Source organism: Helobdella robusta (genome assembly GCF_000326865.2).
Source record: "Helobdella robusta unplaced genomic scaffold HELROscaffold_22, whole genome shotgun sequence".
Classification (NCBI taxonomy): Eukaryota; Metazoa; Annelida; class Clitellata; order Rhynchobdellida; family Glossiphoniidae; genus Helobdella; species Helobdella robusta.
The window spans coordinates 2,995,027-3,022,619 of record NW_008704170.1 but is presented as its reverse complement, the minus strand read 5'-3'; the positions used below and the strand labels follow the sequence as shown (position 1 = coordinate 3,022,619).

General features: G+C 32.2%; 4 protein-coding genes across 4 annotated transcripts; 3 read left to right on the top strand and 1 right to left on the bottom strand.

Annotated features, from left to right (window-relative positions):
• Positions 1-5,343: 5,343 nt before the first annotated feature.
• HELRODRAFT_78102 (hypothetical protein) lies at positions 5,344-6,810 on the top strand (the record flags this gene model as incomplete). Its single annotated transcript, XM_009018814.1, has 6 exons — positions 5,344-5,403; positions 5,587-5,669; positions 5,780-5,955; positions 6,085-6,260; positions 6,382-6,525; positions 6,652-6,810. The coding sequence occupies 6 exons, from the start codon at positions 5,344-5,346 to the stop codon at positions 6,808-6,810; spliced, it is 798 nt and encodes a 265-aa protein (XP_009017062.1).
• A 460-nt stretch (positions 6,811-7,270) lies between these two features.
• HELRODRAFT_191604 (hypothetical protein) lies at positions 7,271-11,620 on the bottom strand (the record flags this gene model as incomplete). The annotated part of the gene is made up of 12 exons (XM_009018813.1): positions 7,271-7,643; positions 7,750-7,848; positions 8,244-8,363; positions 8,482-8,733; positions 9,549-9,734; positions 9,846-9,956; positions 10,071-10,237; positions 10,332-10,422; positions 10,595-10,685; positions 10,880-11,009; positions 11,212-11,349; positions 11,528-11,620. The coding sequence occupies 12 exons, from the start codon at positions 11,618-11,620 to the stop codon at positions 7,298-7,300; spliced, it is 1,824 nt and encodes a 607-aa protein (XP_009017061.1). The 3' UTR covers positions 7,271-7,297.
• A 1,001-nt stretch (positions 11,621-12,621) lies between these two features.
• Positions 12,622-15,720, top strand: HELRODRAFT_185555 (hypothetical protein). The gene is made up of 11 exons (XM_009018812.1): positions 12,622-12,711; positions 12,891-12,981; positions 13,213-13,384; positions 13,528-13,639; positions 13,753-13,823; positions 13,909-13,945; positions 14,099-14,155; positions 14,294-14,398; positions 14,463-14,561; positions 14,684-15,198; positions 15,226-15,720. Exons 1-10 carry the CDS (start codon positions 12,679-12,681, stop codon positions 14,726-14,728), a joined length of 822 nt encoding a protein of 273 aa, XP_009017060.1. The 5' UTR covers positions 12,622-12,678; the 3' UTR covers positions 14,729-15,198; positions 15,226-15,720.
• A 6,960-nt stretch (positions 15,721-22,680) lies between these two features.
• HELRODRAFT_78505 (hypothetical protein) lies at positions 22,681-24,288 on the top strand (the record flags this gene model as incomplete). The annotated part of the gene is made up of 5 exons (XM_009018811.1): positions 22,681-22,811; positions 23,171-23,232; positions 23,330-23,402; positions 23,495-23,572; positions 23,901-24,288. The coding sequence occupies 5 exons, from the start codon at positions 22,681-22,683 to the stop codon at positions 24,286-24,288; spliced, it is 732 nt and encodes a 243-aa protein (XP_009017059.1).
• Positions 24,289-27,593: the final 3,305 nt, after the last annotated feature.

Sequence of the window (27,593 nt, the reverse complement as noted above, 5' to 3'; positions counted from 1 at the left end):
TGTCACTTAGCAAGACAACAGATGTTTTTGTTGTGTATGTATGTTTGTATATTTGTTTGTCTGCCTGTATGTATGTATGTATGTATTTGTGTGAAATAAATCTATATTTATATTTGTGATATGTAGGCTATTTTTGTTTGTCTATATATATATATATATATATATATATATATATATATATATATATATATATATATATATATATATATATTTGGTAATAGACTGTTGTTAACGCAACATTTCAAAAATTCAACACTACTTTCAACATTGTTCAACTTTTTTATATTTCTTTTTAATTTATTAATTTCAGAGAAATTAGACATTTTATTGTTTTTTAAAAATTTTTATTAAATAAATTTGGAAATAGTTATTCGCAAAGAAATATAAAAAAGTTGAACAATATATATATATATATATATATATATATATATATATATATATATATATATATATGACGTGATGTTGTATTTTATCATAGTTAATGTATATTGTATATCCATATAGGGCGTTTGTATGCACGCAAATGAAAATCTTTATGAAATAAAATAGTGCTTCGAAAAAATGTCATTTCTCCGAGTAATTTCTTTACTCGTTTGTCCATTTATTCGTCTATTCATTCGTTCGTTCGTTCGTTCATTCATTTTTAGTTTCTTCATTCAATCGTTCGTTCATCCATCCATTAATTCATCCATTCATTCATGTAAGAATTCATGTAAGCTAACATCTATCCAATCGCCAATTCATCAAATCAAGGATTCATTCGTTCATGCATCGTCTATCAATTCATTCATCATCATTCATTCATTCATCATCATTCATTCAATCATTCATTCATTCATTCACTTCCGGCAGTCACTCAATCAATCATCTCGCCCGACATCAATTCAGCCGCCAAAGATTGCAGAAAGTTTCTTGGCAACAGTAGTCGCAAAATGCCAAGGTCGCTTATAAAATATTAAATTATGAATTAATAATTTAGTATAATTATAAATAATAATAATTTAATAATTATTATTATTATTTACGTTGTTGTTGTTTCATGGACAAAAAACGAATGAATGAATTAGCGAACATTGATTGAAAGATGGAATGAATGAATGACTAGATGAATGAATGCATGAATGAATAAATGAATAAACGAATGAATGAATAGATGAATAAAAATATGATTGAGCCATATATAAAAATTTAATTCAACTTAATTTAAAACGGTCGAAAGCAGCATAACTTGAATTAAATCACCAATTTATGACGAATAAAAAGAAAATGATTGATTGAAAAATTCGCTGAATGGAATAATGAAAGAAATAAATGAACGAACGAATGAATGAATGACATTATGAATGGAAAAATTAAAGATGACAAAGACTAGGGGGGTGGACAAACTACGCCCCGAGGGCCACATGCGGCCCGCGAGTTCATGTTCGCCAAAAAAGAAGATTGTCATCCAGACATTATGACCAAAAAAGGTGCCACAAATCTTAAATACTTCTTCCCCGGGTCGAAAAAATTGTTATTTAAGTACATATGCGGCCCTTCAAAGGTAAAATTGTTCTCAATGCGGCCCTCACAGCAAAAAGTTTGCCCAACCCTGACATAGACAAATCAGGAAATAAATGAACCATTGAAAAAATGAATGAATGAATAAACGAATGAATAAACGAATGAATGAATAATTGAATGAAAATTCAGAACAATATGATTGATGGAGAAAGAATATAAAAATAATTTGTCCCTAATCTTTCGTTTCTACACCTAACATCACCATCATCGTCGTCGTCGTCGTCACCATCGTAACGTCATCATCATCTCCGTCTCCAGTATCATCATCATAACCAACCGGCAATTTCATTATCTGGAACCTTTCATCGGATTAGGGAATCCAGGATTAGGAAGATTGCCGGGATTAGAAATTCCCTTTCCAACATTACAGATCTTTAGTAGTAGATGCAGTAGCAGCAGCAGCAGTAGTAGTAGCAGCAGCAGTAGTAGTAGCAGCAGTAGTAGTAGCAGTAATAGTAGTGGTTTTAGTTATCTATTTAAATCACTGAAGCATAGGTACGTCTGAATGTTTCTTCTTTCACCTACTCCATGTTTCGTCTTCACATGTTTTCGCCATCTTTTTTCCAGCACACTTTCAATTGCGTTGCTTCTCGCATTTCTATCATCTCTTTCTCTCTCTCTCCTTCTCTCTCTCTCCTTCTCTCTTTCCTTCTCTCTCTATCTCTCTCTCTCTTTCTCCTTCTCTCTCTCTCACTCTTTTTGTCACTATCTTCCACGTTTTTCTGCATTCGCACTAAGACATCTACGAAGGGTAGATTTCCTTACGCATATTGAGATACGCACAAACAGACACACGTCAACATAGATAGATACACACGCACGCACACACACACGCACACACGCATACACAAGCATGCATGTATACATAGTGCAAAAAGGGTGCAGTGCTATTAACTGGTCACAATCACATCAGAGGGAATGAGAACAGAAAACAATTAGAAGAGAAAAAAAAACTTTTTGAATTATGTAGCAGGCAACAATGACGTCATCATCGTCGTCATCATCGTCATCATCATCGTCATCATCAACATCATTATAATTTTTGTCATCAGTGTTCATCATCATCTTAGTCACAAAGTACGAAATGTAATTTTCATCAACATCATCTTATTCCTAGTCCTTCTTCAAAACATTTACAGACACACACACACTTACACACTCACACTTACACACACAAACACACAGAATGGAATATTATACAAACACAATTAAAAATTAATGTAAACAAATTTGTTGAAAACAAAAAGAATATCGTCGTTCGTTCGTTCATTCGTTCGTTCGTTCGTTCGTGTGCCCGAATGCTGGTACATTTCAGTCTAAAAATCAATGCTTGCAATGAACAAATAACTGCAGACAACAACAACAACAACAGCAACAACGACAACAACTATAATGAAAAATTTATTTTTTCTTTTATTGAGGTTACAACTCAAGTCTTGAGTTATTCATTGTATTTATATAGAGCTGAAATACACGTACACACACAAACACACACACATATACATACATACAAACACACACACACATACACATACATACAAACACACTCATACACACATGCAAACGATCAGGCAAACAAACATATATAAAAAAACACGAAAAAGGCAACTATATTGAACCAAGTAAACAATGGTGAAGTAGAACGGGAAAACATCAACCACAACATCAACAACAACAACAACAACAACAGCAGCAACAACAACTCTAATCATAACAATAACAATAATAACAACGACAACAATTGTATCAACTGCAGCAATAAACATACAACATAGCGAAGGAAAAAAAAATCCAAAACAGCCATTGAGAACCGCAATAAACGAAAATAATAATTCATAGAGAGAAGGAGATTTCATAAAGGCTGACATGATCACAATGCTTGCATAGAAATGTGGAAGGATGTATGGTATACTTTCCTCTTAATACAACACACACACACACACACACACACACACACACACACACACACACACACACACACATATAGGCACCAACATAGACACATACATCCATGCTTACATAACATACACGAAAAGATGCCGTATAAAAATGCTCTAGCAGAAAAAAATAACTACAGATAATATAAGCGATTCATTTTATGATCCTGTCATAAATAGAAATTCACGTTTGTCACAAGTACGGCTTCATGAAGAAAAACAAGCAAACATACTCACAAACACACATACTAACATGCACACAGACATGCACACATCTACGTATGTATGTGTGTATGTAGTTTGTGTGTGTGTGTGTGCGTGCGTGTGTGGTGTGTGTTTGCAACGTAGTATTGTATAGAATGTGCTTTGCTTCAATAGTTGCCTAGTAACAAATTGTATCCATTTATTGTTGGTGTTGTTATTGCAATTATTATTATTATTGTTGTTGTTTTTGTTATTTTGTTGTTAATGTGATAACTGTCATTGTCATTTTTGTCTTTTTGCTTGCAGATTTGAGAAAATAGAAGCTTTCATAAGTGCGTTCGTTCATTCGGTGACACGTGACATATATACATAGATACATGTATGTATTATACATATATGAGAAACTACCGATCGTTCATAAAGGATACAGGAGCGAAACCAGACGTGGTGGTGCAGTCGGCATCGGCAGACACTGTTGTTCTGGTCGAACTGACTGTACCGTATGAGGCTAATATTGCAGCAAGCCATGCGATAAAAACAGCCAAGAAGAGCTTGTTAGTGAGATAGGACAACGTGGGTTGAGGTGTTTGTTGTACGCAGTTGAGATCGGTGCAAGAGATGTTGTTGGTTTTTCAGTGTACAGCTTTTTGAAGGATGAGGGTTTGGCGGAAAAAAGACGATCGAATTGTTTGAAAAAACTGGGACTCACAGCCTAACAAGCGTCTTACTGGATAAGGTTATGTAGGAAGAAAAAGGAATGCGAGTTTAAATAGTTAACAGACGAGCTTGTTTGAGCGTAAAGCTTCCGATTATTCAACAACCCCAGATTCGGCTCAACGTTTTACTTGGCTCGTCGATATAACTCACATTGTGATATGTGAACTTTCTGGCGCGCCTGCAGTTTTACAGTATAGAAGGAGGTGATTTCAAAGCGAGGCAAATTGTTTGTTCAGCGAGAGACATCCAATTGATCTCTGGATGTGGCTTGTTTCTCGAAAGTGTCAGGAAGTTAAAGGGCCGAAACACTCGTTGACGGAATCTCTTCCTATGAAGACTCTCGTTAAACAATCATTATGTTCGAGTTTCTACATACATACGAATGCACACGTAAAATAGTAGTACTATTGTTAGTAGTAGTAGTTGTAGTAGTAGAAGTAGCTGTAGTAAAAGCATCAGCAGCAGCAGCAGTAGTTGTGTTGGTAGCAGCAGCAGTTGAAGTAATAGCAGCAGCAGCAGTTGAAATAATAGCAGCAGCAGCAGCAGTAGTTGTACTACAAGTAGTAATAATATTTGTAGCAGCAAAGTTTTTATGCCTCAATTAATTAGATAACTAAGACACCTGATTACTGATCCTTACAAAGTCGAAACAGCCCGAATTTCGTCCTCATTATTTTATTTTATTATTTTAATTTTAATATATGTTTTACAACCAGTACTTCTCGCCAAATTTATCTTTGCTTGTAAATTTCTAAAATCTATGCGCCCATCTTTGTTTTAAACCTCGATCTTACTTTAAACACAATTGTAAACATAGGATTCGATCGTTTTTAGATTAAATTAGTTCTGGCTAACTTAATCAGGTAATTATTTTTTAATTGTACGGTTATCAAAAATTTAAAATCTAAAAAATATGGAAAAGATGCACGAATGTAAAGATTTAGATTTAACTAAAGCTTCGCGTGGCATTTGGCTTGTCAAAGTTGGTAATTTATTAATTATTAAAATTAGTGAAAAATGTGATGATTTCCTTATTTAATAAAATAAGGAACTCAAGAATTAATAAAATAACGTGTGTGATGATAAAATTTAGAATAAGTTAAATTAGTTAAATTAAATTAGTAACATTAATTATTAATATGATTTTATTTTATATTTTTATTAGGTGCCAAAGTATGTTTCTGACAGCTGGGCGAATGCAGCTCCAGGAAGTGAAGTTGGTAAACTGAAGATGGGCAGCAAATCAAAGTTATTATACGAAAATTAGTTAACAACATTAATTTATTTTTATTAAAACTATATAATTTCATTATTTATTTTTATTTACCATTAGAAAAATTAATTTATGAAATTTCTAGGGGAATGAAGGATGCCATCTTCACTATCAATAACCTGAACTCAGATAAATCAGGGAAGCCAGTCCCCCGAGATCACCAGTTTAATGTTAAGAAAAACTTAGGAGATATAAACATGTCATTATTGTCTGTGCAAATGGTACCTGCCGATTCAACTAATCCCAATTCTCCGTTAATAGGTAAATTGATCATTCAAACATTTTCCATAATCTAAACATTTTAGTTTAAAGTGCCATTGAAGAAAAATTGAATTATTTAAAAATAATGATTGCAGTCTTAATATTTTTTCTTTTCTACAGCTGCCGGAGCAGCGGCCATTGAAGGAAAAGTAGTACACAGGTGCGAGTGTCGACCGTGCATCAATGAAACATACATGCAAATGAACAGGAAACGAATCGAAGAGGGCAACAAACCAGAGAGACAAATTATTCAACTGACCAAGGCCCAAAACAACTACAAACCTAAAGCCAACCATGAGGCTAATGTTAGTATTATTAGTGATTTTTCATTAATTTTCATGATTGGTTCATTAACATGATTAAATTTAATATTTTTGATTCACATTTCAACCCCCGATAAACTTAACAATTAATAATTTAACTCAGATTGAGTACGACCTGAAGAAGAAAGAGGAGGGAAAAAAAATAAGGATGGACAAGGAAAGAGTTATGGAACTATTGTTCAATGCCTTCGAGAAGTTTCAGTATTACAACGTTAAAGATCTCGTGAGGATTACACATCAGCCAGTGGTTTGTATTTTAACTATTGTACTTCTACAACTATCTTTGTTTTATTAAGTCATAATTGTTTATTTTATCTTTGTGTTGTCTTGGTATAACTAACTAATGATTAATAACTGTAATGATAATTTTCAGACCTACCTGAAAGAGATCCTCAGAGAAATGTGCACGTACAACATGAAGGCACCTAACAGGAACACCTGGGAATTGAAGCCAGAATTTAGGCACTACAAGACTCAAGGACAAGTCGCCTCTTCTTCTGCTACTAGTAGCGTCGCTAGTAGTAAGAAGTAGTAGCAATTAATGAGCTATTTGTATATAGTAATTAGATTTTGCAGTAGCAGTAGTTTGTAGTAGTGGTAGTAGTAGTGGTAGTAGTAGTAGTTGTAGTAGTAGTAGTAGTAGTAGTAGTAGTAGTAGTAGTAGTAGTAGTAGGTTGTAACGGTAGTTGTTAATATTTATTTTATATACTGATTAGTAGTTGGTCGTAATTTTAATGCCGTATTCGTATGTAAAATTTCAGTGGGTCAGCCCTTGGTAACATTTAGAGTATTTTATTGTGTAAATAAATTAATTAGCAGATTGTAATGTAACGAATTGGCTGATGGAGTCCATGATTACAGCAGAACCCCAACCGCCAACATATTAACAATTGCTTATATGAACCTTTGATCTATTGATTGCCTTTTAGTTGCAATTTTCAATTTATTTCGAGAATGAAATCTCATAAAACCCGCGTGCAATTGTGTTAACATTTTTTTTTTGTTATTATGACCGCAACTTATGTTGGAAAAGTTGAATTGTTTGTAATGATACAGATATTTTCCCCATCTTCACTGCTGTTAGTATTAATGATGTGATTGAAGTTGTTGTTGTTGGAATTGAAGTTGTTGTTGTCGTTGGAATTGAAGTTGTTGTTGATGCAAGTTGCGTAATCATTGTACCCATCATTGGATGTACATAATTCACTGTTGTAATAACTGCTTTCATCATAATTAACGTTGCTACAAGAAATGTTGAGGTCATTGTTGTTGATGTTGTTGCTGTTGTTGTTGCTTAAGGCGTTTATAAGTTCTCTCATCATGTCGAAGCAATATTCGTACGATAGTTTCATTGAACAGTAACATCTAAAAATGTAACGATAATAATAAAAATAATTATAATAATAATAATAATAACGATACTCATAACAATTGCAACCGTAATAATAATAATAACAAATACGGAACCGACTTGTAGAAATCTTTAAATGCAATAAAAAATTCGTCGATATCTGCTATGGTCGCTTCACAGGATGATCTGCACTGCTTTATGATTCTACTGCTCTTGCTTCTGAAAATATGATTGGTCGGTCGGTTGATTAGTTGATTGGTTGGTTAGTTAAATGAGTGATTGACTGTTTAATTGAGTTATTTCAATTTGATTGGTTGGTTGACAGGTAGATTTTATTTTGATTGGTTGAGGATGGCTTCATTTTAATCGGTTGCTTGGTTGTTTTATGAATGATAGGGTGCTAGAATAAATAAATGAATGGCAGGGTTTTTAACAATACTAAAATACTGTATCGCTAGTGACGTGTTCAATTTTTCTATTAGAAAGGGCTTTCATTTACATCGCGTTATGAATGTAACTTTTTTAATCGAGTCTTTAAGTATTTTTTGAGTCCGTGATATTTGGTAAGGACCATTATTGATTGACTGAATGAATGAGTCATAAAGGAAAATGACCTTTCAAATTTATGAATCTGTTGTTCGTTGTACGTCAGCTGGTTGCTACACTTAGCTTGCTCGCAAAATTTTTCATTCACAGCCGACAGGTCTTTCGCACACCTTTCCAACTTCTTTATTCTAAAAATCAAATTTTCAAAATTTATTTATCTGTCATTACTACTAATACCACTACTACTTCTTTTTCTACTACCACTACTACTACTATTATAATTTTTAATACTTTTTCTATACATACTCTTTTTTAGAAATTTTTTTCTTAAATTTGGCAATTTTTAGTTTAGCTCGATGTACACGATTCAACGATTCCGAATTGAGCTTCAGCTCAATTTCACCTCTCAGCTGGTTGAACCGATGCTGATGCCCCGGAAATATGGATTCATTATCGTAACCATGGCAACCAGTCGTGCCATTGTTATTATTATTATTATTGTTGTTGTTGTTGTTATTATTATTGTTGATGACGGAAAAGTTGTTGAAATATATCTGCCTGATAAGTTGAAGGGTTTCTTTTAATTTGTCAACATCCGATGAGAAGGCATTCCTTTGGGGAAATGTAATTAATAAATTAGTTAATCAATCAACCAGTCAGTCAACCAACCGGTCAGTCAACCAACCAGATGACAGAAGTGAAAATGATGGATTGATGTACAGTTTTAATCTTCACCGCCATGATCCTAATCAGTAGGTAGACATACGCCGAACACTCTTGCACGTACACATAATCACTCAGGAGTGTGCACTCGGATGGAAATGATGATGACGACGACGATGATGAAGTTGCTGCTGCTGACGACGATGACGTAGACCGCGGGAGAGATGGGGCGCTAGGAAGAGCTGCTGCCGATGTTAATGATGGCGACGATGACGCAATGAATTCATTTTGCAATAAATATTATGACTGTCATATAAATAGCTAAATTATTCCAAATTATTCTTACTTTTAATGTTCAGCCAATCGTCATCAGCGTACCGACCCGGATGAATAAAATGTAGGTCACCGTCATCATCATCACCGTCATCATCATCATTGCCATCATTGTATTTCGTATTAGTATTAAGCCCCGCTCCATTATTCGAAATCCTTTTTTCTGATTGGTTAATAAGGTCTTCAATTGGTAGATATGGATGAAGCAATTGAATTGCATCGGTTGATTTTATTATCCGGTTGGCCAATAGCGCGTCATTATAACTCGAGATGCTGGGGATTGAATGTCAGGAATTGAAATAACGTATCGATATTCGGCCACGACGACCGCCACCATCATCGTCATCATCATCAAAAACATCATAATCTTCACAAACCTTTTCAAATCTTCTTCACAGGCATAAAATTTTTCGATAACAAACTCATTAACAACAAAAATATTCATCTTTCTTAGTGACGTAATTTCTTCTGATTTTGCAAAAAACTGTTCGAAGTTTATTTTGAAGGGCGCGGAGGTTTCTAGCAGGTCGGCCAGCAGTGACGTGAGTTTTCGTTTCAATGCTCTGTCAGAAGATGATGAGACTGACATGGTAGAGTAGAGAAAAAGAGAAATGGAAAAAAATGAGTGATAGAGAGAGAAAGAGAGAGAAAGAGAGAGCGACAACAGTACGAACCTGGAATACAAACATGTACTAGGTAACTCATAGGACCATTGAACCTCGCCTCCTTCGACCAACTGCACGCCCGAGATCACTCCACGCTTCTTCGACGATGTTATTTGGTACCTAGACCAAAGTAACAAAAAAATAATAAGAAGAAGAAGAAGAAGAAAAAGAATCAAAATAACATTGATAATAAAAAAAACCGCATCAAGCGAAAACGACTGATGAGAAACTAACATAGACTCCTTAGATTTTCTACCACCGTACGGTTTAAAGGGTAATTTTCCGGTGATCACGTGATACAAAGTGACCCCTACACTCCAGAGATCTATTGAAGCGTCAAAATGATCTTTGACCTCCCGTCTTTTGTGTGGTAAGAGTGCATTTGCATACAAATTTGGTTCCTGCGTATTAAAATGGAATATGCATTGCGTTGCATTGTATAGGATCCCTATTTTCATTATTACTATCATTCATAATTTCCGCCTAATTCCTAACCAAATACTCTTCAGTGCCGTATAGTGATGTGAAGTGATCTTCATCTTGTAATATTCGGGCTGCTCCAAAATCTGTCAACTTGTATTGGACGCTGTGTAATATAAGTAATATATGCCAGGCAAAAAAGATGAACAATGAAAGATTATAAAAAAAGAGAAGACCTATTAAAAACTGTCAGAAAGCTGAGATCTAAAATAATGTATGCGTATTAATAATGAAGCAAATTACTGATTAGTGATTGAAGAATTAGTTGGTTGGCCTACCTAGAATCAATTCTTATGAACCTTAGAATGTTTCCTGGCTTGATATCTCTGTGGACTATGTTGTTTTGTCTCAAGTACTTCAACGCAGATGCTGATAATAAATAATAACTAATCATAATTATAATTATAAATAATATAAATATCAATAATAATGTTTAATATGAAAAGAGATATATTATTTCATGTCAATAATTATAAATAAAATCCAGCTTCAAAGATAAGCTCAAAATTACACACTTATCACAATCACAGTGGGAAAAGCCATAATATCTGAAAGTAACCAACTGATATCTCTAAGAAAGATAAGAAACTCCTGTTCGGAGAGTCCATATTTGTATTGGGGGGTGTCCAGCAACTTGTTAAGACTTCCCCCTAAACAGACTTCCATGATTAGGACTTTTTCTTTTGTATTGCTCTGGATGGGAATATATTTTTCAAAATTTTGAAACTAAATATATTTTTTTTAGTAACTTTCATTAGAGGTGATGTTTCAGTTGAAAAACAAAACAAAACAAATGTATCTCTTGTTTTGTATGTAAATTTGAAATAAAAACTCCATTTCACTTTTAACTAATTATTATTTTACAATTAGTTTTTATTAATTTTTACTTTTTTACCTCTAGTTCAATGTTTATAAACTTGACAATATTTGGATGATTTAGTTGTGACATCACTGTAAACTCTCTCTCCTTATGCAAAACTTCAGCTTGCTTCAAATTCTTGAAAATTTTCACAGCCACTGGATTGCCTGTTTTCTTGGGAAAAAATATAAATAAATATCTTGTATTAAAAATACTCTTTTTTTCATAAAATTATCTTTTTTTGATCCATCAAAATTTTTTATCTAATAATTTATTCAGCATTTATTCAATTAAAAATGAAGTTAAAATGATTTTATGTTGAGATTAGAATTTAATATTACAACTTATACACCTTGTTCCTGCCCATGTAGACAATAGCAGTGGCTCCTAAGCCCAACTTTTCGTCAGTGAAGTAGACATGATTTTCTGTTCCTCTAGTACTCATGATGGAATGGCTGATGTCAACATTTCAATCTTCTGAATTTAGTTTATTATTTAATATTTATTTGTTGATTTGTATTAAAATGGATAAAACAATTATTTTTATGTACTTGTGCCAACAATACAACAGTGTGGAACTTTTTTCAAACAATACCAATATGTCAATTATTATTATGAGAAATGATTGATATTTTTTTTATACTGTCTCATATCAATTAAGGAATTTATTTATTTACATATTATTATATTTATAATATTTGTGGTTAGCAACTGACACCTGTTGTCTTGCTTACAAACTCTGGGAATCTCTGTCTAAGTCTAATCTTGACTTTTTTAATTAAATTTGAACAATGAAGCAACTAACATCTAACTAATTTGAGCTAATCATCACATTCAAAATGAAATGCATTGTCTGACATTTACTGTTTTTCATCACCATGAAAAAAGTCACTGAGATATCCCAATCTATTATTTTATTATAATAATATCTCAAATCAGCCGGCACCAAATGGAATAGAACCAACCAAAGCAACAACAAATGAAAAAAGAACTTTAAATTTAAAAGTTTAAAACCAACCGTTCATTACTTCCTGCTTACATGTTTTTAAAGCTTAATAATGTAGTGATATAAATATAAAAATAAATTAGAGAAATTAGCGAATCTATCGTTCGTGATTTGAATTTATTTATTTGTTTTACATTTTATGACAAAATACAAACAATCTATCGAAAACGGGAATACCAGGAAATTCCCAGCGAAAATTTTACCTGTTATATATATATATATCAAATTAATGTTTTTCCTAAATTTTTATAATTAAATAAAAACTTACAATACATTACAATATTTTAAAAAAATTTTATTTGTATAATTTGGATCGGGGGACCATGGACATTATTTATATTCATGTCGAAGGGGGGCTCTACCGCTATAACTATATTATCTATGCTTACTGCTTGCAATATAAATAAAAGTTGTGAGTCGCTTATCGCTCGTAGTTCGGTTTTATTTTGAAGTTATTTAAATATTCCGGGCGCTTTCGTGAAATAGTACGCGATATTATGCATTCTGAATCAGAATTACAAAAGCTAAAGGTTGGATTTGAGTTTTTTAAAAAATTATGATTTAAATTACTTACCGGTAACGTTACTATTGACGATGATGATTTTGTAATAAAATGTTTGATGTTGATCTTTGATGTTGTTGTGATCATATCAGGATCGATCTTCCCAATTTGAATTTTGCCTTTTCTACTTCGCTTCGTTCTTTACAGGTGGCCGATTTGAAAAAATTGTGCAAAGAAAAAGGCCTCAACCTCTTAGGAACTAAAAGTGAATTGGTATCAAGATTGCTTGAATTTCAGAGTTAGTGTTTCGTTTTGGTTTTGCTTTTGTTTTCTTGTCCTCCTTCCTACTTGTACTCTACAGTGCATTTAATTTTTTTTACTAAACACTTTCAACTGACAGATGCAGTGTCCAACCAATTCTAGATCTTGTTTATTTATTTTATCTATAATATAATATAATAATTAAATAATTAGTAATTTTTCTTTATTATTTTTTTCTAAATAAAAAAAAAATTATATATCACAAAAGATGCAGAAGAAAAAAGTTCAACTCAGGTAACACCAGAGTCGAACACTCCTCAGGTAGGGCAAGTGGCGACAACAGGGATGAAAAATGGGACCAAGGAAGTTCATGGAGTTGCTGCTGCTGCTGATATTGCTGCTGATATTGCTGCTGCTGATTCTAAAAGCACTAGCAAAGCGTAAGTTCTGATTAGCCAGATTTTTATAAATTTGATTTAATTTCTATTATAAAATTATATTCAAAAAGTTATTTGATTGGTCAATTTATTAAAAGATTATTTAAATGGAGTAATTTGCTCAGTTGTTTTAACTTATTTTTCAGCGATACAACAACTCCCACGCAGCCCGCCGTGTCCTCTGACTCTCAAGAACCCAGCAAACCAAAGATCAATAAAATAGAGGCACCTATTTCCGGGGATGTGCAAGCTAAAAATGTAATTTTTTTAATTCATAGAATTTGTATTATGCTATGTCCAAACGGTTTTACTCATATTAATTAACTTTCAGTTAAATTTTACATGAATTTTAATAAATAATTTATTTTTAGAAACTTGAACAAAGAATAAAAAGGTTTGGAGTCGTTTCAGAAGACACTAAAAAACTTGTCAGAGCAGCGAGGTGGGATTTTTATTATTTAATTCTTTTTGTTATAACAATCAGGTAATTATAACTTTGTCTTTGTAATTTTTTCCATTTGTAACAGGTTCAAGTCTGCTGATGCAAGTGATAGTACAACTGGGGTAAATATTTTAATATCATTATTATTCAGTCATAATTAACTTTCATAGAAAACCATTTTCTTTTATTATTCATTCATAATTTAACAGCAACTTTTTTTTAGCTAATAGTCAACAATTTTTTTCATCACAATACTAAATGTTTCTCTAATTTAGACTGGCGACCAAAACGTTCTCAAGAAAAGGGCCGAAAGGTTCAACATAAAATCAAAGGTTGGAATTTTGAAAATATTTGTATTTAATATTTTAAAATAATAATATAATATTTGTAATATATTAATTATGACTGTGCACTCACTCATTCATTCATTCACTCATTCATTCATTCACTCATTCGTTCATTCATTGCAGGCAAGCGCAGCAGCTGATCCTGAGGTTATATTGAAGAGAAAGCAGAGATTCGGAGATGTCACTATTGCCAGCACTTCCGCTACTACTACTACTATTACTTCTAAGGTTGTGATGATGATGACGGTGATGATAGCGATGTTGATGACGAACTCTAAAAAATGTAAAACAGGCTGATGATAACGTCATCCTGAAGAGGAAAGCAAAATTTGGCGATGTAAAGAATCCATCAACCTCTTCTGCTGCTGTTGTTGGTGGTGGTGACGTTGATGTAGGTTTATTATTATTATTATTATTTATGTATATATATATATATATATATATATATATATATATATATATATATATATATATATTATTGATTAACTTTTAAAATTCATTTTTTTTTCACAGACGAAACGCCAGAAAAGGGCTGAGAGATTTGGTCTAAAGAAATGAGTGGCACTGATGATGAAGACGATGAAGATGCTGACAGATGAAGATTACGATGATTGGATGATAATGATGAATGTGATGATGGTGATGATGATTGAGTATGATGATGATGATGATTCAATGAATATGTGATGATGATGATGATTGAATGAGTACGACGATGATGATGATGATGACCAATGGTGTCACTTGCAATGATGATAAACTAGTGACCTTAACAATGCTAAACAATGTTTATATCAACCATACCTAATCTAACAGTTTTGTCTTAATGTATATTTTTAGTTTAATTATATATTCACGCTAATTATTATTAATAATTTTATTATTATTTGTTTAATTCATCTTTATTATTATTATTTTAGTTAACATTTGTAGGCAGATATAATGGGTTTATACAATAATATTTGTGTCGTAAAATATTTATTTAAGCTATGTGTAAGTTGTGTTTCTGTTTCCCGCTCTTTCTCTCTTTCAATATATATATATATATATATATATATATATATATATATATATATATACTGATATACATATGTCTGTATTGTATGAATTGTTGGCGTTAATCAATTTAAAGTTTGTCTTTTCAGTTTTTCTTACTAGAATTTTTTGAAAATTGTTCAGTTTGTTGAAATAGAATTATCCAAGTTCATCATTAAAAGTTAATGAAACTGTTGTCATCCGAATTCATAACGCAGATAAGACTTTATTTCGATTCTTTACAAATTATCTTCAGTGCAGATTTGGCTTATATAGTTTGATTAATGCCAACATTTCGATAGAATTCATACAATACTGTTTAAAATATGGCCCTCTTCCAACATACATGAATGTATATATGCATACATATTAGAACTCGTGGAAAATGATGAGAAATAATATGCAAATACAGAAAGGAGTTTGATTTCATAAGTTTTGAATCCGAAATTTCAAAAGGATGTATCAGTAATTCACTAATTTCATGATCATTATGAGAAAATTAGTCGTTCAAACTCGTGAAATTCGTTATTTAATGTTTGTTGTGACGATTTTTTAACAGGGATGGATACTTAAGCCCGAAACTTTTAACAAATTCGCGAAAACTTGTTCAACAGACCTTTTACAATATTCTCTCGATGTTCTTTGATGTGTTATGATATGGTTCCAGTATATACTATATAATACAAACATACATACAAACAAGCACATACATACATACATACGGGCATGCATACATACATGCATACATACATACATACACGTTGACCATCCTGCAGAGCATGTGCTTGAGATATGCAGCTCCTTAAAGATGTGCATGATAACTATGATGATGCTGGCGACATAATATAAATAAATAAATGCATACGTACATTCACACATACATACATGCATTCAAACATTTTTTAATTGCAAAATTGTTTATACATATGTATATATATCTATATTTCTTCACATATGTGTGCACTATATTCTTGTGTTTACCTACATACACACATATACGTACATCAAATACATACACATTCGTATGTACATACATACATACACATAGTTATAGATACATATATAAATGCACGCATACATACAAACATACATACATATTTAAGATGAACTCTTTTAAAAGGCACCAACAACAACAATGTTTTACGATTATTTAGCAATAATTCCGTATTAGAATTTCAAACATTATCTTAATTTGTAGACTTTAGTAACTTATTTAAATGCCATAAAATTGTGCTAATAATATCATTTCATGGTCAATTATTTCAATAATAATGAAGTCTTCGATGTAAATTATAACGATAACATGTTTATCATGGATAGATTGAGAAGCATATCATATTGTTTGCCATTTAGAAGAAAAATTTGCCACAAATTTGTACACAACAACAACATCAACAACAACAAGAAGCATGCAAACATCGACGAAACGACTACTGCCAACAACAACAAAGCAAAGCGTTTTGATTATCGTCCGATATATCGTGATGACGATGAAGACGACGATGATGGTTATGGTGGTGGTGGTAATGTAGATGATGATGGTAATGGTGATAATAATAACGAAGGGGATGATAATTATTATCCTAAACTTGGTTTCGCTTCGTTCAAACCGACGAAAATTTTTAAAATAAAAAATATACGCCAACTTCATGCCGAAATCCACTGCGCCGAAACTGACAACGTCAACAACAACATCAACAGCGTTAATAACATCAACAACAATAACTTAGCCAACAACATCCACAACAACAGCAACAATTGTTTCAACAGTTTTTTCTTTGGCGGACGAAGAAAAATCAATAACAGAACGCACGGCGCTGACATTAACAGAAAACATGACGCTATGATCAACAACAACATCATCATCAACAACAACAACAACATCGGCAACAGCAACAAACTCAACAAATCTTTACTGAGAAAAAGATTAAAAGTTGAAAGAAAATTAGAGAAATTAACCCATATAACGGTTCGTTCGCTGGTTGCCTTGTTTTTTGTTCTATACTTAATGTACGTGCAACTCTTTAAAATATCCTGAACCAATTTTACGCTGCTGTGTTTTTCCATTATTTCAGAAAAAACTATTGGAAGATCTCGATGAAGCTGATAGCAACAGCGTCGCCGGCTACAACAAAATTGACAACACCAACAACTGCAACAACTACATACACAACCACAACAACTACAACATCAACAACAACATCAACAATTACATCAACAATTACATTAACGCCAAGGAAAGAGTCGAGGCTGACTCTGGTAAGAGCAACATCACAAGCCCTTCGGATATCAGCGCAAAATGCAATTGCACTTCAAACTCTAACTGCGCAATTATCGGCCTGAATGTTAATAAGAACGTACAGAACAACAACAAAATTGATAAACACAATAATAATAATAAAAACAATAATAATAATATTAATAATAATAATGATAGACAGAATAATAAGAGTAAAAATGGCAGAACCAACCTGTGTGCTGGCCTCCATGGTAACGACGACAATGGAAAAAATATGAAAAAATACTATAACGATAATAATAAGAATAATAATATTTATAATAATAATAATAATAAAAATAACAACAATATGCGTATTTATAACCATAACGTCAATAAAAAAATACGAGAGGGCATTTTCGTTCTGGATGCCACTAACAACAGCAACAACTCCAACAACGATGACGATGATTGTGGTAATAAAACCATGAAAACCACAAAAAGTACTAACAAAAATCACGAAAGTAATAATAATAATAACAATAAACCCAATAATAATGATGATGATAATAATAATAATAATAAAAGTCCTCTAAGCGAAGTGAGTTGGTGGTTATAGTTTAGCGTTTTTTTGTTTCTTCTTTATGTTTTACTTTGAATAGTTTCATTTACTTTCATCATATTCTCACGCTTCTAATATATATAATATAGATGATGATGATGATAATAATAATAGTGATGATGATGATAGTAATAATAATGAAATTTACTCGTTACAGTGCGCCATATGCCTGTCGAACGTAGCAGAAATTAAAACGCACCCATGCAACCACGTCATAGTTTGCCGACGCTGTTTCCTGTTGACAATCAAAAACGTCCTTGACGAGAGGTCACAGAGTTCGTTGACCTTAATGTGCGTCCTCTGCCGGCAGAAAATTGTCAGTATCGATGACGTCATCTAGATTGCAAAAACTTCCGGCCGACATTTGTGGAAGTATTAATGGTGGTAAAATTAGTACACTAAATTGTGATACACGAATAGTAATAGTAATGAGATTAGCTGTAGTAGCAGCGTCGTTGTCAGAAATTTTTTGTGGGTAGGCTAACATTTTTTAGGAAAGAAGATGGCGACTTATTGCTGCTTATTCCACGTTTCATTCCATATTTTCAATATTGAAACAAGTATTTTGCAAATTTACTCAAATTTAGCAAAACAGTGCGTTTCTTTAATATACTCCAACAATTTTAAACCAAGATTCGTAAAATTCACATGGAAATTTTGTTAAATTTAATTTTAAACCTAACAAAAATTCCATCGTAGAACGGCTTCCTCGGCTACGCCTCTGAGTGGTACCAAGTAGAAAATAGCAGTAGTAAAGTAGTTGTAGCGGTAGTATTAGCAGGTGCAGTTGTTATTTGCTATTAACAATTACTTTTGTGCCATTTATTACATATTATTTCATTTACATCCAAGTTACATTTCCTAAAACTATGAGCTATATATATGTATATATATATATATATATATATATAGAGAGAGAGAGAGAGAGTTATATATAGTTATAAGTATATTATATATAGTATAATTGTATAGCATAGTATTTTGATAACTGCCGTTTAAAAGTATTTTCCCTCAATTATTTTTCCGTATTTGTTAGGTGTTAGGTAAAGAATAGTTTTATTTTACTTATATCAAGATAATTTTATAAAATACTTTTTTTTCATTAATTTTGTTCGAGAGCTAAGAAGCAATATACATTTTTTTTAGTGTATATTTCATCCGCATAAATATAATTAATTAATTTTATAACTTATTAATTATTAAATACAGATATAGAATATATATATATATATATATATATATATATATATATATATATATATATATGTTGGAAGGAGACCACAAATATTAATATAGATATATGTGTACGTGGTACATTGTAAGCATTATAAATTGTGTAAAAGTGTGGAAAACAGTTGAAAATTTTGTGTTTTGTACGTGTTAATACGATTAAATTTACTATTATGTTTTATAGTTTTCATTAAAAATGACTTGCCAAGGATGTTAAAGACGTAAAATCATTGAGTAATTGCATAGTTGTTTAAAAATTAAAGTTTCAAAAAAAAACAGAAAAAATTAACCCCCTCATGATTTCTTCTACTTCTTCAGCGGAAGTATTTAGTTGAATTTTTCACGGAACAAAACAATCGAATTATCAAATAAATTCATCATAATTCTCTAAAAAAAATTGAAGATTGCCTATTATTTTAAACTTTCTACCGTTTTAAAATTCTGCAAATTTCGTGTTTTTATACTTTATTTCGGTTTACACTGAATTCATCTGACCTCGCAAAGTAAGGTTTGTGTTGTACTAACTAGTAAAAATAACTACTAAAATATTTTTTAAATATGACACTTTTCAGTTTCTAAAAGCCATTTATTCACTAATTTGTTTCTAGCTTATTTGCAGCAAAACGAATTACTGGGCACTCAAAAACTAAAATGCATTTCAATTCTTTACCTGGGGTCCACTTTCTATATTTAGTTTTTATTAGATAAAAAAAAATAGTTGATACAATTTTTTTCTTTTAAAATCTAGATGATGGGTTCACCGACGCCGTTTGGCTCCAATCTATATGGTCAATTATCAGGTACAGTATATAAAAATATATTATACCAAAACGTTTGTTTAAATTTTTGGTTTACCCTGATCAAAAAAGGTGCAGGAAACATGGGTTTGCAGCAGAGGGTGCTAGGCAACCCGTCATTCCAAGTCCCCACAACACTAACAAACAACATGGGCGTGAATTCAAATTACCATCTCTCATTACAACAGGGTCAATCCTCTCGACCACAACCTATTTCACCCAACAGGTAAATTATCAACTATTTTTTTACCCCTAGTTAATTTTAATTTAGATAAACCATTACATTTATACCTACAACGGAGGTTGTCAGTATAATTTTTCATAATATTTGGTTATACTATGTGGGCTTTGGGTTCTGGGATATTTTTTGTAGTTTATCTACTTCAATAATTTTTTTATGAATGATATTCGCAATCAATTTTGAGTAATTATTTAACATTATTAAATAACCAATTAGGGGAATGTTAAACATGTCAGTAGCGTCGTTATCTTCACAACAGAACATCAACCAAATCAAACAAAGATCCAACCAGCTACCGAACAATCTTTTAAGGTGAGTTCACACACACATACATATGCTTATACATACATACATATACACGTATACATACATATATACACATACACACAAATACTTACATATATATTAATAATCGTTATAGTTTTCCTAAATGTTTGATTCCCCCCAAAACAGTTCGAGCAGTGCACTAACAAATATGAATAATTTTTCTCGACAAATGAGTTAGTAGGATATATTAATTGTTATTATTACCGTTGTTGTTAGTATCATCATCATCGACATCAATTTCTTAAACACCATTGTCGTCATTATTTTCGACAAACGTGTCGTCTTCACAATCATCGTAAGAATGGCATTTTATTTTGGTAAATTTTTGCCATTTGTTGTCCAGGCGACGTGAACCACCAGGGTCCCAGCCTAGATTATTCTCAATTTCCATCATTAGGTGGGAGGAGTGCAGCCCAAAATCAGATATTACCTACGCGAAATTATGGTTGGGTTTTTTCAGAGTTGTATTGCTATACCTTTTTTTAAAATTAAATTTCGTATTAGCTAGATCAGTTGGATAATTAATTAGTCAATCGTTCATTTATTAGTTTATTTGTTCATTCAATCATTCATTCAATCAATTGATTGATTGACTATTCAACCAGTCAATTTTTTTATTTCATTTAATTATCCGATCATTCATTTAGTCACTCTATTAGGCAATCATTTATTCAATTTTCAATCAATATCAATCATTCTGTCAATTAATCAATCAATCATTCATTCACTTGTTAATTCACTCATTCATTCACTCAATCATTGAATCAATCATTTCATATTCCTATTCATTCAATGAAGTGAACATGGTTAGTAAGCAGGAACCGACGCCTGAGTTTCAGATACAGCAAGAAGATTTTCCAGCATTACCCGGCACTCAGAGTGAGTTATGATGATGATGAGGATGATGTTGGCGGTAGTGGTGATGATGGTGTTGGTTAGAATTAGGGTGATGATGATGATGTTTGGGATAATGATGATGATGTTTGTGGCGGTGATGATGATGTTTGTGGTGACGATGATGATGTTTGTGGTGATGATGTTGGTGATGATGATGATGCTTTTGTTATAATGATGATGATAGCGATATGTTGATGATGATGATGATGTCTACAATTTGAATTAATAAAATAAATATTTTTTTCACTCAACATTTCGCAGATACTTCTGTTAAATCGGTTGGTTGGTTCATCGTTCATTCATTCACTCGAGATTATTATTATTAATGCAAGATATTGTATTCATTTCTAACGTCCCTAATGAAGTTTGTAGAAAGATAATTGTTTTGATACTGTTTGCATGCAAAACAACCAGGGCTTGAATCTTTGCTCTTTGTTACCATCATCTGCTTCCATTCATTATCGTCTTCTTTAGCGTCATTTCACGGACATCATTCTTACTCACTCAGACAACAGGAGTAAATTATGACGCGGCCATCAAAGACGCGGGCAACAGCTGCAAATCATTCGCCGACAAGACGATAGGCCAGTCAAGGAAGGGAATACAAACGCATTCGGATGGTTCGTTCTTGTCTGTCTGTCTGTTTGTTTGTTTGACGTTGTTGGATTGTGTTTATTTAAATGTTGCTGTTAACTTGCTACTAATGTTCTGGTTATGACATTAAACTGACCCTCACTGCCTTGTGAGTGATGTTGGATCATCAAAGGCTAGGCCCACTGCTTATAACTGTGGTTGCGTAAGGAAGGGCGTCCTGCTTAAAATTAAGCCAAATAAATTACTTATGATGGAATGGCGTTGAGGGGTATTTCGGTTTCATCATAGGTAGCCAAACGGCAACCCCCGATCTCGGGGAAAATGTCGTCTAAACGTGTGTTGTTGTTGTTGTTAACTTGCTACTAGTAGAATCTTTTATTAATTCATTGTCTAATTCAGATTCAACACGCTTATACACACACACGCGCGCCCACGCACACGCATAACAGCTAAACAAAATACACAGCTACATCGATCATTATGATCATGATAATCAGTCAGAGTTATTTATTTGTTGTTGCAGGTACACTGACGAACGTTCCGAGTGGAATGGTTGGCGATCAGTTTGGCATGGTCGGCCTACTAACATTCATAAGAGCCGCCGATACGGACCCTAACTTAGTTGCCCTCGCTCCTGGAATCGACTTGACAACGCTGGGACTCAATCTCAACCAATCTGAGTTGGTTTTCTTTCTGGTCGGCTGTAGTTGTTTCTGTTTTTGATTGTTTAAAACCTTTGCTAGCTGAAGCTACTCTTGTCTTCGTCGATGATTGGTCGCTTGATTGTATTATTGCTCAGTTGCTTGGTTGATTGATTGATTGATTGTGAATGAAAGAAAGGTGAAGAGAGAAGATGAATAAATGGATGTATAAATTAATGAATGATGCTTATGTATATTGTTACTTGATGGATCTGAACTTTAAATACTCCGTTTCTACATTCATTCATCCATCCAATTAATCTAATCGTTCTTTCACTCAATCAATTCGTCATTCACGCATTCATTCATTCATTCATTCATTCACTCTAACAATGCAGCACCCTGTATACATCGTTTCAGTCACCATGGTCTGAACTTCCTTGCAAACCCCAAGATATCGGTGAATGAATGATTGAGTGAATAAATGAATGAATGAGAAATGAATCACTAAGTTATGATCGTTATTGTAATCATAATTGTCCTTAAACCTCACTCAGATTACCATGTTCCCAATGAATATCTCACCAATATTTTTGTTAGAGAGAAGCTGGCTCCACTCAGACTGAACCGGTCATAATCATTACTCTGAATTATCATAATATTTATAATAATTACGATAATTTGATTTATTATTTATAATTATATTTACTACTACTATGTAGGTATTCTGACGACTTGCTATTCTTCCTATTTTACCTGTACAGTGGTGATCTACTACAGTTAGCAGCTGCTGCTGAACTGTTAGTGATGCTTGTTTGTTTGTTTGTTTGTTTGTTGGTTAGTTGGCTAGTTAGTTAGTGTCTTTAGAGAGGCAGTGCCAGCGTGAATATGTGTTTCAGGGATGGGCTGATGTTTTTTTTTCATTTTCGTTACTGTCTGCTTTCTTGTTTATTTGACAAGTGTCGTCTATTCTTGAAATTTGTATTCATCTAAAATCTTATCATCCCATTCTTTTCATTCATGCATTCTTTTATTAATTAATTTATTAATTAATTAACCTGATTAATTAAATCATTCCTTCATTCAATTTATTAACCATCCATCCTTTGCGACCTTGCCGCGATCCAGATACAACCGAGACTGGAGGTACCACAAAGATGAGAGGCTGTGGATGACACGAGCTCCTGGCATGGAGCCAACCGTGAAGACGAACCAATTTGAGAGGGGAACGTACTTTTTCTTTGACGTCAACAACTGGCGAAAGGTTCCTAAAGACTTCCTACTGGAGTACAACAAGCTCGAGGGCCAACCCCAGCTTCCTGAAACCATACTAAACAGTCATAACGGCGTGAATAGTGCTGGCACGACTAATAGCATGGTGAACGCTGGCGCAAACAATTCGACTGTTGTCGGAAATGTAGTTGGGGCTGGGGCCGTCAGTGGTACCTCTGTGGGAAATTCTTCGGCATCTCTCGTCGTCGGTGGTGCAAATGTTGCCGGGAAATCGAGCTCGTAGTCCGCGTGATGGTTTTGATTGATTGGGCAGGGATGGGACTGGCGAGGAAGTTGATGTTGCGAGAGTCTTGCTGTGAGCATTCTGACTGGTTGTTGGGTGTCCTTTTGAAGATGGCTGTTGACTGTCTCCGGCTGATTGGTTGATTGCTCGCTTGATTTGTTCCTGATTTGGTGGTTTCATTTGTTTTATCAGTTTGATTGGTTAGTCAGTTTGAATAAACAGCTATCGATTGGACGGTTGCTTGGTTATATATTTGCTGGTTGGTGGTTTGATTATTTAGTTGATCATTCTGATTGGTTGATTGTTCTGATTGGTTGGTTGGTTGATTGATTGATTGGTCAACTGTATATTGATAACTGTTAAATATTCAAGATAATATTAACTTACAATCATTGTCTGCCATCAGTAACATTTGTGTTACTGATCTATCTATGTAACTTTATGTAAGTATGTCGTGTGTGTATATATACACATATACATACATATATATATATATATATATAAATAAGTATGTGTATATACGTGTGTGTGTTAATTTCGAAGGTATGCTTCCATAGTCATACAAATTGTTTAATGTTTGTGTATAGTATATATGTATGTATGTATGTATATATATATACACAAAGACTGGCACATAATATACGTTTATATGTATACCCTTGTATGAATATATATATATATATATATATATATATATATATACATGTATAAATGTACACATATACATGGGCTCACACATATTCATGTATGTATTAATATGTATGTGCGTGTGTGTGTGTGTATGTGTGTGTGTGTGTGCGTGGCACATCGCACGAGTGTCTGTTTCTTTTGTTTAATTACATATTAATTGATAAATGAATAAGCCCAGTAATAATGTGAATCCAATTTTAATTTGTTAAATGTGTGTATGTATATATGTATATGTATGTATGTATCTATTGGGTGTATGTGTGTGTATGATTAATAATTCATCTTGAAATTTATCGCTTGTCCGTTTTATTTCATCAATTTATAATTGTACCTGTATATGCATATGTAAGCATACTTTGGTGAGTATGTATGTGTGTATGTGGGTATGTATATATGTATGTATGTGATGCATGTATGTACTTCATATATGTATGTACAAATATATGTATGTGTGTGTGTGTGTGTGCCTAAGTATGCGTTTATATATGCGTGCATGTAGTTTTAATTATGTTTTCAAAGAGTCAAGTCTCGTTCATACGTTATATTTTTGTTCATTGTTTTCTCATTATCAAAAATAGCTGACGACAGGATGACGTCAGTGGATGAATGGATGAATTAATAAATGAATCAAACACACACATACGTACATACATACGTACACACACACATACGTACACATGGATTCTTGATTAAGTTAGTAGGAATAAAATAATAATTGAAAAATGCTATAATTAAAATCACTTCGTTGATCATTGAACCTCTGTAATAATAATAATAATAGCGATAACATTTGTATGTATGTATGTTTGTATTTTAAATAATGGACATTATTCATTTTTCAATTATAATTCTTTATAAACCAACACAAAAAAAAACAAAGGGAGAACATATTAACATTAATAATAACAACAATAACAAAAATTATTTTTATTATTATACATAATAATTATTATACATAATTTCAGAAATCGAAAAATGGATAGTTATGACGAAACATATCTATCTATCTATCGATCATAAGATCGTCACTAAGGCCTTTATTATTATTATTATTAATGTAATAATTATGTTTATGGATAATTATTATTATTATAGTTTATTATTATTACCACAATCACTACTATTACCCATTCATTCATTCATTCATACATACATACAACTAAAAAGACAACGACATAGAAATATATACTGGTGTGATATATATATATATATATTTATATATATATATAATCACTTTTATTCAATCAAACAAAACAAAAAAAGCATGAATGATTCGGAGACCAAAAAAGAATATATATATATATATAAACATATGGTTTAGTCGGTAGGTGGTAAAAAGAATAATAACAGCAAATTATCATTATTTTCACGTAAATAATAATAATAACATTTATTATTATTAAAATATACGCCATAGGATTGTTGGTAGAATGAAAGAGTCAAAAATATGAGTCAAGAATGCAGTTGTTACAGGAATCAAGATTGAAAACGAATGGAATGAATGAATGGAATTAAAGACTGAATGGAATGAAAGATTGAATGAGTGAGTGAAATGAAAGTCTGAACAAATGAATGTGCGTGCATGTGATTGAATGAATGATTAACTAAATGAATGAATGAGTGGAGAAGTAGATAGATTAAAATGAAATAAATTAAGCCTTCAGGCAACAATTAATAAAATTAACTATCGATAAGTGTTTATCTAAGTACTTTATGATGTTTGAGTATTTCTTAAGATTAAGACAATATATGCATGAATTATTTTCTGTAATATTATCATATAATAATAATATACCATTGTAATCCAACAATGTCAACAGCCTTAATTATTTTTAAGTGCCTTAATGAAAGTAGAGTAAAGAAAATATCAGGTGAGCAATGCATAATACTATATGTATGTATATATAGTTATTTAGGAAAGTCATATATATACATATAGATATATTTTGGGTTTAGACTATCATAAATACAATTATTCATAAAGATCATTGAGTTTTCGGCATTTATTCACTTGAGAATTGAGAACTCAACTACAAGTTGAATAATGCCGAAAACGCAGTGATCTTTATAAAAAATTGTATATAGATATATATAAACATATATATATTTATTTACATACAAGTAACTGCAAAAATACACTTATGAAAATAGCTTAATTACATATATATATATATATATATATATATATATATATATATATATATATATGTGTGTGTGTGTGTGTTTTTCTGTGTGCTTGTTTATATGTGTGTATATATATATATATATATATATATATATGTGTGTGTGTATCTATGTACGTTGGAACACATTCTAATATAAGGAAATATGATGAAATTGAATCAAAAAAGCAAAGAAAATGTAATCAAAAATATATGCACGCGAGCACACACACACACATTGAATATATAAAGTAACATTTAGGATCGATACGCACCTTTTATACGGAAATTAGCGAGAGAAAAAAAACGCGAATTGATATCATCGATACGAACAAATGCATAACATTTTCTTAAAAAAAACACATACTTGATGAGTAAAATCACAGTTTAACAATATTTCTCAAATTGACCAAGCCAATTTGGCCCCTATAACTTTTTTTCCTCCTCAAAATT